Source organism: Mobula hypostoma, chromosome 20, assembly GCF_963921235.1.
Source record: "Mobula hypostoma chromosome 20, sMobHyp1.1, whole genome shotgun sequence".
Classification (NCBI taxonomy): Eukaryota; Metazoa; Chordata; class Chondrichthyes; order Myliobatiformes; family Myliobatidae; genus Mobula; species Mobula hypostoma.
In genome coordinates, this window is record NC_086116.1 from 58,295,353 (window position 1) to 58,307,739 (window position 12,387).

General features: G+C 41.1%; 1 protein-coding gene across 7 annotated transcripts in view; it reads right to left on the minus strand.

Annotated features, from left to right (window-relative positions):
* Window positions 1-12,387, minus strand: part of nrf1 (nuclear respiratory factor 1) — a 91,794-nt gene that overhangs the window by 67,652 nt on the left and 11,755 nt on the right. For 4 of the 7 annotated variants that reach the window (XM_063073020.1, XM_063073019.1, XM_063073021.1 and 1 more), the window contains 4 exons: window positions 8,681-8,925; window positions 4,535-4,649; window positions 4,178-4,267; window positions 1,123-1,249 (listed from right to left, as the gene is read on the minus strand). In XM_063073020.1, coding sequence (XP_062929090.1) covers window positions 1,123-1,249; window positions 4,178-4,267; window positions 4,535-4,649; window positions 8,681-8,906 — 558 coding nt within the window. In that variant the 5' untranslated portion in view covers window positions 8,907-8,925. The remainder of the gene's footprint in view (window positions 1-1,122; window positions 1,250-4,177; window positions 4,268-4,534; window positions 4,650-8,680; window positions 8,926-12,387) is intronic. The other 3 variants (XM_063073023.1, XM_063073025.1, XM_063073022.1) reach the window with 2 other exon arrangements.

The following is a 12,387-nucleotide window of genomic DNA, read 5'->3' on the forward strand; positions in this document are numbered from 1 at the left end:
CCAAGAGGACATTTCTTTGTGGATCCAGAACTGGCTTGCCCACAGAAGGCAAAGAGTGGCTATAGATGGGTCATATTCTGCATGCAGGCTAGTGACCTCAGTGTGCCTCAGGGATCTGTTCTGAGACCCCTACACTTTGTGATTTTTATAAATGACCTGGATGAGCAAGTGGAGGGATGGGTTAGTAAATCTGCTGATGACACAAAGGTTGGGGGTGTTGTGGATAGTGTGGAGGGCTGTCAGAGGTTACAATGGAACATTGATAGAATGCAAAACTAAGCTGAGAAGTGGTAGATGGAGTTCAACCCAGATAAATGTGAGGTGCTTCATTTTGATAGGTCAAATATGATGGCAGGAAATAGCATTAATAGCAAGACTCTTGGCAGTGTGGAGGATCAAAGGGATCTTGGGGTCCGAGTCCATAGGACACTCAAAGCTGCTAAGCAGGTTGACTTTGTGGTTAAGAAGGCATATGGTGCATTGGCCTTTATCAATTATGGGATTGCGTTTAAGAGCCGAGAGGTAATGTTACAGCTATATAGGACACTGGTCAGACCCCACTTGGAATACTGTGCTCAATTCTGTTCCCCTCACTACAGGAAGGACGTGGAAACCATAGGAAGGGTGCAGAGGAGATTTACAAGGATGTTGCCTGGATTGGGGAGCATGCCTAATGAGAATAGATTGAGTGAACTCCACCGTTTCTCCTTGGAGCGACGGAGGATGAGAGGTGACCTGATAGAGGTGTACAAGATAATGAGAGGCATTGATTGTGTGGATAGTCAGAGGCTTTTCCCCAGGGCTGAAATAGCTAGCTCAAGAGGGCATAGTTTTAAGGTGCCTGGAAGTAGGTACAGAGGAGATGTCAGGGGTAAGTTTTTTTACGCAGAGAGCGGCAGCAGTGGAGGTGGAAACGAAAGGGATCGCTACATGGAGCTTAGACAAACAGAGGGCTATGTGAAAAGCCTAGGTAGTTCTAAGGTAGGGACAGACTTGTGGGCCAAAGGGCCTGTGTTGTGCTGTAGGTTTTTCTACGTTTTCTATGTGAATTGCAGCTGAACCAGTCACTTGACATGAAGCAGCAGAAATGGAAGAAAACCCATTAGGTCATTCAATACTTACCACGTTCTCAAGAGGTGCAGCTCCAAACACTTTAAAAACTGGATTTGGTTTGGAGGGTGAGATACAGAGCACAATTGCCTGCTGCCCAACTCTGGTTGTATATTCATCCAAAGTGGCTCGTAGTTTCCTGTGTGTGAGAGAGCGAGAGAGAGAAAAGATTTGATGAGGTGATGTGATGAGTTTGGTTTTACAACTAAGTATTTAATGCCAGATTCACTTGGGGTACTGGTAAAATCCACACAAAAATCCTACTTTAGTAGGAGTACAAGTGTGAAGCATGCAGTTTCTGCCTTCCAAGGTGTCCTAAACTACTTGAGAGACTTAACGCACAAATCATAGCCCTCAATTTCCTAATCCTAACATGCCCAGAGCACACTATTATAAATAACAATATCTATCGATCAAATTCTTCTTAGCTCTTTTCTCCTGTTGTTCAAATTACCACAGAAAAGCAATCAAGCTTATTCACACACGCAAAATGCTGGAGGAACTCAGAAGGCCAGGCAGCATCTATGGAAAAGAGTACAGTCCACGTTTCAGGCCGAGACCTTTCACCAGTCCTGATGAAGAGTCTCGGTCCAAAACATTGACTGTGCTCTTTTCCATATTTGCTGCCTGACCTGCTGAGTTCCTTCAGCATTTTGTGTGTGTTGCTTCGATTTCCAGCATCTGTAGATTTTCTCTTGTTTGCAAGTTTATTTACATACTGATTAAAGTACTGAATACTTTCTCCATAAGACTTATTTGAAGATACAGCCCAGAAACGGGCCCTTCCAGCCCAGTGAGCCTGTGTTGCCCAACAAAAACCAGAAAAGATGCAAATAATTAAGTTTTAAGAAGAGGTTTACTATCAGAGAAAGTAGAATGTATGGAGTATGAAATTTGAGCCACTCTAATGAAGTTTTTAACTAGGCCAGCGACATAATCATCCTTATCTGTTTGTCAGCATGTAGATTGTAAAGGTTAGATTGCAAAGAAACATCTACCAAATTGAGGAATTTTAATCAAGCCTCAAATGCAACTGAAAATATTGGACTTAGATACAGCTGACACTAGAATCTGATTTAACCCCCGTATATTCTGTTCCTGTAAACTAAGCTTAAAGAACAATGTTTTCCTGTTACCTGTTAATAAATATACTGCCCAGTGTAGTACATATGGTCAAAAAAAAATATCCTGGATCACATTCATAATCTGTGCTGAGTAGGCTGATCTCTGCTAGATCTCTGGTGTGGCAAATATAATTGAGATCATTGTGTCCAAACTTGGGATAAGGGAGTAATTAAGGCTCCTGAATGATACACTGCAGTTGGAAAACACACAAACAACAGGCACAGGCAGCTTTGTGGAAAATAAAAGCCAAGCCCTCCAGAGGAAAGTCAACCACGATGGAAAGCTAGCACAATATGTTATGAACTTTTCCTATAATACATAAATAGATCTCCTTCAACCGATGACAAGGTAGAGTGTCTCCATGATGTACAGTGGCGTGCAAAATTTTGAGCACCCCGATCAAAATTTCTGTGACTGTGAATAACTAAACGAGTAAATGATGACCTGATTTCCGAATGGCATAAAGTTAAAGATGACACATTTCTTTAATATTTTAAGCAAGAAAACTTTTTTATTTCCAAATTTTATAGTTTCAAAATAACAAAAAAGGAAAAGGGCCCGAAGCTGCATGGTCAGTAGTTAGTAAAACCCCCTTTGGCAGATATCACAACTTGTAAATGCTTTCTGTAGCCAGCTAAGTGTCTTTCAATTCTTGTTTGGAGGATTTTCGCCCATTCTTCCTTGCAAAAGGCTTCTAGTTCTGTGAGATTCTTGGGCTGTCTTGCATGCACTGCTCTTTTGAGGTCTATCCACAAATTTTTGATGATGTTTAGGTCAGGGGACTTTGAGGGCCATGGAAAACCTTCAGCTTGTGCCTCTTGAGGTTGTCCATTGTGGATTTTGAGGTTTAGGATCATTATCCTGTTGTAGAAGCCATCTTCTTTTCATCTTCAGCTTTTTTAGAGACAGTGTGATGTCTGCTTCCAGAATTTGCTGGTATTTAATTGAATTCATTCTTCCCTCTACCAGTGAAATGTTCCCCGTGCCACTGGCTGCAACACAGCCCAAAGCATGATCGATCCACCCCCGTGCTTAACAGTTGGAGGGGTGTTCTTTTCATGAAATTCTGCACCCTTTTTTCTCCAAACATACCTTTGCTCATTGCGGACAAAAAGTTCTACTTTAATTCCATCAGTCCACAGGACTTGTTTCCAAAATGCATCAGGCTTGTTTAGATGTTCCTTTGCAAACTTCTGACACTGCATTTTGTGGTGAGGACACAGGAAAAGTTTTCATCTGATGACACTTCCATGAAGGTCATATTTGTGCAGGTGTCGCTGCACAGTAGAACAGTGCACCACCACTCCAGGGTCTGCTAAATCTTCCTGACGGTCTTCTGCAGTCAAACGGGGCTCTTCATGAAGCTTTGAAATTTGCATCACCTGGCCTTTCCTAACCATGACTGTGAACAAGCCATAGCCCTAACAAGCTAATTAAGGTCTGAGACCTTGGTAAAAGTTATCTGAGAGCTCAAATCTCTTGGGGTGTCCAAACTTGGTGCTCCTTTCCTTTTTTTCACTCTAAAATTGTACAAACAAAAATAATACAATAATCTTGCTTAAAATGTTGAAAAGAATATTTCATCTTTAACTTTATGACTTTTGTAGATCAGTTCATCTTCTACTCACTTAAATATTCACGGTAACAGAAATTTTGACCGGGGTGCCCAAACTTTTGCATGCACTGGTCCAAATTAATCAACAAACTGATCAACAGACAGGCTAACTCTCCTTCAACTGTGAAAAGTGCAGCTTCTCAGATCAAATTATTGCAAGAGGCCCATCTATTTATTGACCAATGTTCAGCTCTTCAGTCGCAACCCGGGGAGTCATACTTTTCTGTGTATGATTTCACTATCAAGTACTCCCAAGCTTGAATACAGACAAAGAGTGAAATTCCTTCCACTCTAACAACGTGACTTAACCTCAGAAGATCAACTCACTCAGTTACAGACGTGGATTTGAAGCCGGGATCTTCCCGTTGCACGGCCAGGTTCTGGGCAGTGTATTTACTAACTACACGATTGGGGCTGCTTTGAAAAAAAAAGTGAAATTCTACATCAGCTTTATACTTTGAAATTTAAATCTACATTTTAACCTAACCTACAGCATTTATCTCAACAGTTTCCCTTCCTCAGCGATCCCTCTCCCATCACCATCCCCGCAACAATCTTTGAAGATGGTTTAGCTCAACCATGGGTCAGCTCTGGTGAGCTGATCTGGATTCGCTACCTACAGGTAACTTATACATGGGAGCTGTTGCTCTGGGCTGGGATTCCTTCACTACAGGGTAACCTCACCGTAGTAAACGCGTCTGTTGCCTTTTGCGTATTGATGGGTTAGATTCAAAGGCGTGGGGGCGCTTCCGCTTCTTGCCCGTCGCCACGGCAGCAGCTGCTGCCATTCCCACTGGACCTGAAAGCAAAGAGTGGGAAGGTCAGTAAGCTTTCTCAACAATGAAAATCACCCACAATAACACTAGTCACATCATACCCGTTAGGTTGCTAAGATTATAGGGCAGCTTCTGCCCAAGCCTAAGCTTCCACTTTAGGTTCATCTGCATCTTGCACCTCTCACTCTGTACACTTGCACCAAGGTCTCCAGATATAAAAAAGGCCAGAAAGGGCCTTAGCTTCATGGTTCAACTTAATGCTCAGTACATTCTTCCATACCACACTGGGAACATTGTAGAGATATTGCAACGAAATATCAGACAAACTTAGGGAGTCTTCAGCATTTGTTCTGTAGTGATGGTCAAGAGGGATGTAATATGGGGGAAAGAGATCTGAGAGAACATACTCCCTTTGTTAAATAAGGCCACTTGTATCAATTGCAGTCCACATCTCTACAAGTGCCCTGGGTCTGCCAGCAACAGAGATTTGGAATAGATACTCAGAACTTCTTAGTTTTACTTAGTCAGTGTTACCTTCCGGCTATTTGAGCCGCACTGCTCAGCAACTCCTGCCAACCCTGATTTGACCGTAACTAAATCACGGGACAATTTACAATGACTAATTAACCACCCGGTATGCCTTTGGACTGTGGGAGGAAACCAAGGACCCAAGAAAATCCACTTATTCCAACGGGGAGGGCGTACAGAGACTCCTTACAGAGGACGTTGGGAAGGCACTCTAGATTCTGAAGCCTGAGCTGTAATAGCATCGTGCTAACCACTATGCTACCATGGTGCCCAACTGTTTGTGTAATCCAATAGTTCACTACATGTTTGGGATAACAAAAAATGCTGTTGCCTTGAACACTTAACAATTACAGGTGACACAAATACATAGTTCATAAAATAAGAGAATGGGAAGCAACAGTTACCCAAATAATTCAGCAGTTACTTTGTTACAGAATCATAAAGACCATGAAGTTCCAAGAGATAATCTGCAATCCACTATGATATTGACAGACAAGAGACAAGGTGGTACAGAATTCCACAGCTGTTCTCAAAAGCCTAGTATTTGTAGGCATACATTGGGGATATTCATTGGATAAAGAGAAATGAAGCCTGGATTTCGCCCCATCACTCACTCTCCCTTTTCTTTTATCCAGTAGTTTCTGCTGCATGGTGTGTGTGAACATTAGAGGGTGGCATTAAGCAAAAAAGACTATCCATACTCACTAAGCAGGCTGCCATGTGGACATCTTGTTCAGAGTTTATGCTTTTAGAGTGGAAAAATAGATGAGATTTAGAAGGGGGAATTACAGACACCAAATTTATATAAAGGGATTTTAAAAGCAGTAATAGACACTTCCAGAACCATATTTCCCAGGCTTGTGGCCAAGCTGGCTGTCACCAGAGCAATACAGGCATCCCCCGCTTATCGAACATTCGCTTTACGAAACCTCACTGTTACGAAAGACCTACATTAGTTCCCTGTTTTCGCTAACAGAAGGTGTTTTCACTGTTAAGAAAAAAAGCAGCGCACGAAAAAAAAAAGGCAGCGCGCCCCGAGCAGCCGCTTTCCCCCGGATTCGGAACGACATTCTCACCTGCATTGCTTAAACACGTGCCTGTGAGCAGCCGTTTGCAAGATGAGTTCTAAGGTATTGGAAAAGCCTGAAAGAGCTCGTAAGGGTGTTACACTTAGCGTAAAACTAGACATAATTAAGCGTTTCGATCATGGTGAACCAAGTAAGGACAAAGCGAATTTGGTTTGTGGAAGTTGACGAAGATGATGTTGAGTAGGTTTTGGCAGCCTATGACCAAGAACTGATAGGTGAAGAGCTGATGCAATTGCAAGAGGAAAGGATAACTATCAAAACTGAATGCTGTAGCGAAAGTGAAGTCGTCCAGGAACTGAACGTGTGGCAACTACGTGAGATTTTCGCTGCAATGATAAAGTACGACTTTAATTTTGAAAGGGTACGTTGGTTTAGGGCATATTTGCAGGATGGTTTGAGTGCTTACAAAGAACTGTATGATCTAAAAATGCGCGAGGCTAAGCAGTCAAGCAAGTCCTCAGCAGACGACGAACCTCAACCTTCGACAACGAGACAGGCAGACATAGAAGATGACCTGCCTGCCTTCATGGAAACAGATGACGAGATGATGAGATGACACCCTAGTGTCCCACCACCCCAAACCCCGGGCCGCGGACAGATACCGATTCGCGGAGAATGCAGCGGTAGCCGGGAGGCACCCAACACATCTTTAAGAAAAAAGCCGAAATAAACAAACTAATTAATTAGGTGCCGCCTGGCACGTAAATGTCGGCCCAGATCAGAGACAATTGCCGATTGCGTTGCCTCTGATCTGGGTCGACATTTACGTGCCAGGTGGCACCTAATTAATTAGCTTGTTTATTTCGGCTTTTTTCTTAAAGATGTGTTGGGTGCGGCCCGGCCACCGCTGGACCTCTGCATGCTTCGCCGATCGGTATCGGTTCGCTGCCCAGAGGGTGGGGGCCACTGCACCACCCCAACCTCCGACAACTCAGCCTAGCACACCATCATCAACGTGCTCGATGCTGTCCCGATTCCCGTAAGTGATACTACACTGTACATACATTATTTCTACTTTATATCAGCTGTGTATTTTTGCGTGTTATTTGGTATGATTTGGCAGCTTCATAGCTTGAAGGTTACTAGAGAGCGCTTGCTCCGTGTTTTTGCCGAAGGCGCTTGCATGAGATTTTCGCTACGGAGCACAGTGCAGGCAATTATTGTGGAAAAGTTTTTCTACTTTATATAGGCTGTGTATTCATCATATCATTCTTGCTTTTACTATATGTTACTGTTATTTTAGGCTTTATGTGTTATTTGGCATGATTTGGTAGGTCATTTTTGAGTCTACGAACACTCACAAATTTTTCCCATATAAATAAATGGTAATTGCTTCTTCGCTTTACGACATTCCGGCTTATGAACCGTTTCATAGGAACGCTCTACCTTCGGATGGCGGGGGAAACCTGTATACTGATAACAGGCTCAATTTTTTAAATGATTCTTTAGCACCCTCTGCTGGCTCTGCTAAATAATACATTAAACAAACCACCCTTCTTAGTCATCACAGTTCTGCTCTGCCCTCGAGACACGAACTCCTTATCAGTTCTATTCTGGTGCTTCGTATAAGCGGTCAGATTCCATTTGTGAGCCAACATGCATATTTCCAAAGAGCAGGGAAGTGTTTTGAAGCCGCAATTTAAACAAAAAAAGCCCAACAGTAGCATCACAAATAGCCACTGTTGCATAATGATTAGCACAACGCTTTGCAGTACAGGTGCCCGGGTTCAATTCCCACCGCTGCTGGAAGGAGTTTGAACATTCTCCCTGTGACCATGGGTTTCCTCTGGGTGTTCCAGTTTCCTCCCACAGTTCAGAGATGTATTGGTTGGTAAATTAATTGGTCATTGTAAATTGTCCTGCGATTAGGCTAGGAATAAATGCGATTGCTGACAACACAGCTCAAATGGCCAGAAGGGCCTGTTCTATACTGCATCTCAATAAATAAATTGTCTGCTTCAAGAATTGAATTGGGGTCAAATAATGACCAGGACATACCAGAGCATGCCACTCCCCTTTCCCCAGCAGGTTTACCTCAAAATAACTCCACGTAATCTTTTACATTCTCAGGAGCAGATAAGTCTGAGAGACAGCATGTCTGATTTTTCATTACTACACAAAAGGAAGGGTAGAGGATGGGTGCAGTGGTGGTCAGGGTGGGTCCTGGTCTATGGTATAAAGTCCCTATAGAAGTTAATCCACTGAATGAAGGGGGTGGCAGGTGGCAAACTTCAGTAGAACTGTGCTCTAGCAACATATCTGGACCTGAAGGAGATGAAAGCATAAAGGAGTTGAGGGAAAGGGACAGGACAAAGGGGAATAAAAAGTTACCAGGAAATGAAGGAAAATATGCAGCATTCTTTGCAAAGATATAAACATTTTAGTTTACATCCAGAAGTGCTGAAAAAAATCTACTCCCACTCATTCCAGAGCCTTACCTGCTGCAGCAAGATGGGCTGTAACCTCATCTGTGATGGTTGAATTTAGTATGTCAGAATCATCAAAGGAAGTCTCTTCAGGTGATGAAGGCGAGTCATCCTCTCCGCTCAAGACCGTATGGTCTGTGTATGTGGCCACGTGCACCTGTTGGACTTGCTGGGTGACCGCGTGAGCCTCGATAGTTGTCATGTGTTCGTGATTTTGACTTGCTTCGTGTCCTTCCATCAAACAGTGCTGTGAAAGGCTGGAAGAGGGGTTGAGCAAAGTGGTGAATACCAAGAACAAGAATACCTCATCAGAATGTAAAGTTGATGTAAACTTTTGTCCAGTATATCTCAAAATTTTTAGACAGTGCAATGTTTCCTTGCTTGTATCTCAAGAACATTCTGTAATAATTACCACATAAATTACACATATCTATTAATAAAAAGCAATTAGAATGATGAGATTGATCAGATTTTTCAACAACTCTGAGACAACAACTGAATAGTTTACTGCAACAAAGTGAAGAAACTGCTTGAGGATTAGGTTACTGTTGATTGGGGGGGGTAGATGAACAGAAAGACTATATTTGAATCATATTTCCCTCCTCATGGAAAATGGCAGTAGTAGTGCCTATTTTAAAACCTGGGATACCTGTCACATCCTTCTAGTTATAGACCAATATCATTAACGTCCCTTTGTATAAACTTATGGAATGTATGGTTAAATAGAGCGGTTGAATTATATTTTGGAATAAAGAGGTGATATAGAGTTTTATCAGAGCAGATTTTGGAAGGGTAGAATAACATTGGATTCAGTTTTATGTTTGGAAGATTATATTAGCAAAACACAGGAAAATAAAGAAATTGTAAAGCAGTATTTTTTATATTCAAAAAGCATATGATATGTTATGGAGGGAAGTTCTTTTGATTAAATTATGGAAGTTAGGAGTCAGAGGAAGGCTATACAATTTTTTTCTAAATTGTTTTTATTTGAACAGTCAATGCAGGTAGGAGTAGGTAAAGCGTATTCGGGCTTCTATAAGATAAGAGAATAGGACCTCACAAGGCAGTATTTGTAGCCCTTTATTGCTTAATATTATGATTAACGATATTTTCTCTGAGAAAGGTACTGGGGTAGGTAAATCACATTTTGCAGATGGTGCAGCTTTATGGATCGGAGATAGAAATTTCAATTTAACTATATATAGGATACAATTAGCGATTAATAAGGTCGAACAGTAGGCAAATAGATGGGCTTTTAAAGCTTTCAATAGCTAAAACACAAGTTATGCTTTTAACAAAGAGGATCATAGACCTGCACATGATTTGAAATTATTTAGTCAAACTCTTGAAGATGTATCAGTGGTCAGATTTCTTGGCATGTGAATGGATAATAAGCTGACATGGAAGCACCATATCAGTAAAATAATTGATGAATGTAAAGGGGCATAAAATATCCTTCTGTGTTTATGTTGGTGTACTCGGGGTGCTCTGTGAATCATTTATATTTGTTTAATTAGATCTGTACTTGATCATGGTTGTGTGGCTTATGGATCAGCTTCATCTTCAAATTTAAAATGCTTGGATGTGATACAAGTACAGACTTTAAGACTGTGTTGTGGTGTAGTAATGTCGTCTCCTATTTCGGCTTTACTGACAATAGCCTCACAGTTGCGAAGGTTGAAGTTGTTGTTAACATATTGATTCATTTGAGGGGGCAGAGAAATGATCACCCTGTTAAAAGTCTGTTGGAAGACTGTTGGAACATCACAAGAAGAATGTTTTTAGTTTTGGGAGCTGGGTTCTGATCATGATAGGAACATGGGTTTGCTGGACTACTGCAGTTTTTTCCCCAATAGCTGATTTTAGGCTGCATGATTTAATGAAGTCCAAGGATCCTAATATGCCTGAGAGTCTGTTGGTTTATCAATATGATAAGAGAAATTATTGTGATGTGTCAATCATTTTTTTCTGATGGATCATAAGATATTTTAACTGGGAATGTTGGTATGCCTGTTTTTGTGCCAATTACACGCAACAATAAAGAAGCATCTTATTAACCATCTACCAGTATATACAACAGAATTGGTTCCCATCATTTGGGTCTTACAGTGGGTGGAAGAAATTTGTCCTTGCAAAGTTGTAATTTGTTCAGATTCTATTTCAGTTTTGAATGGTCTTAAAACAGTTCATTCTAGCAGTAGATCAGATCTACAGCTTGAATCTCGTCAAACTTTACTTCATATTCATGTTTACCTGTCTTTTTCTTATGGGTCCCTGCACATAGAGGTGTTGAGGGGAATGAGCCAGTTGATTGTTTGGCCAGAAAGGCTGTTAAAAGCTCACCTATGGATATAGACTTTCCACTTAGCAAATCAGAAGCTAAGGGGTTGGCAGGGCTAAGAATTCAGGGATTCTGGCAAGACCTGTGGGATAATGGGCATAAGGGAGACACCTTTATAGAATACATAGAACTGTTGGAGTGATGGGAGAAGGGGGTAAAACAAGAAGGGAAGGAATTATATTGACTCGACTTAGAATTGGAAATATTATGCTTAATTATTCCTTATATTTTGTTGGAAAACATCACTCTGGGATGTGTAGGTGTCGTCATCATTATGAAACAGTTGAACACATTATTTTACAATGTGAAGCAAATATGGTTGAAAGAAAGCAAATGCAGACTGCACTACTATCCTTGAGGGTTGATAGTTTTCATTTAAAAACAGTACTAAGTTATGGAAGTGACTTTAATTTAATTCACACTATTTTCTTTCATTATTTACAATCTATAGGACTTGTAGGGGTAATTTAGTTTCCATTTGATAAGAACCAGTAAGGGTTTTATTTCCCAATTCTCTACACCACACTCCAGCCCAGCTGGTGATGGTAATGCACCTTTAAGTTGTACTGCCAAACATCATTAAAAGTCAAAAAAAGAAGAAGGAGGATGTCATATCAGGGAGACCATGTGATAGCTTCACCTCCAGCTTACTTCTCACACACTTTCAGTCTTTAACTGAAATGCTTAACTAACTTGTAAAATCACCAGCATGAGAGAAGAAGCAAAAAGTTACAACTCAGTGAGCCAAAGAGATGAGTAACTGAGTTATTCAAACAGAACTCCACATTCACTAAGAAGCCCTGTTTTTGGAGCTGGACATTAGTAATGGTACTGCAATTTGCCTCAGCCCTGTTGCAATAAAGAATCTTCAAAAAAAATGTGCACACAAGAACATTTCAAAATGCTTTAAAGTTATGACTGTATTTACAACCTATGAGATTTGAGAATAAGAACATTAGTTGAAAAAAGATGTTATTCAAATATGTCATTCAGTGTCCAAGTTGAGGACTACATGAAATAAGTTGGAGTAAGGATGAATTCCTGGGCCCGACAGCAAAACCAGACCTCGTGTCTGAGAGCAATCCCTCTTTACAGTGTGGATATTTCTGCAGCATTTTACCATAGGATCGTAGCAAGGTCATGCCCAAGTTTGTCAGTCATATATAGTGGCATACAAAAGTTTGGGCACCCCCGGTCAAAACTTCTGTTACTGTGAATAGCTAAGTGAGTAAAAGATGACTGGTTTTCCAAAAGGCATAAAGTTAAAGATGACACATTTCTTTAATATTTTAAGCAAGATTACTTTTTTTATTTCCATCTTTTACAATTTCAAAATAACAAGAAAGAAAAAGGGCCCGAAGATAAAGTTTGGGCACCC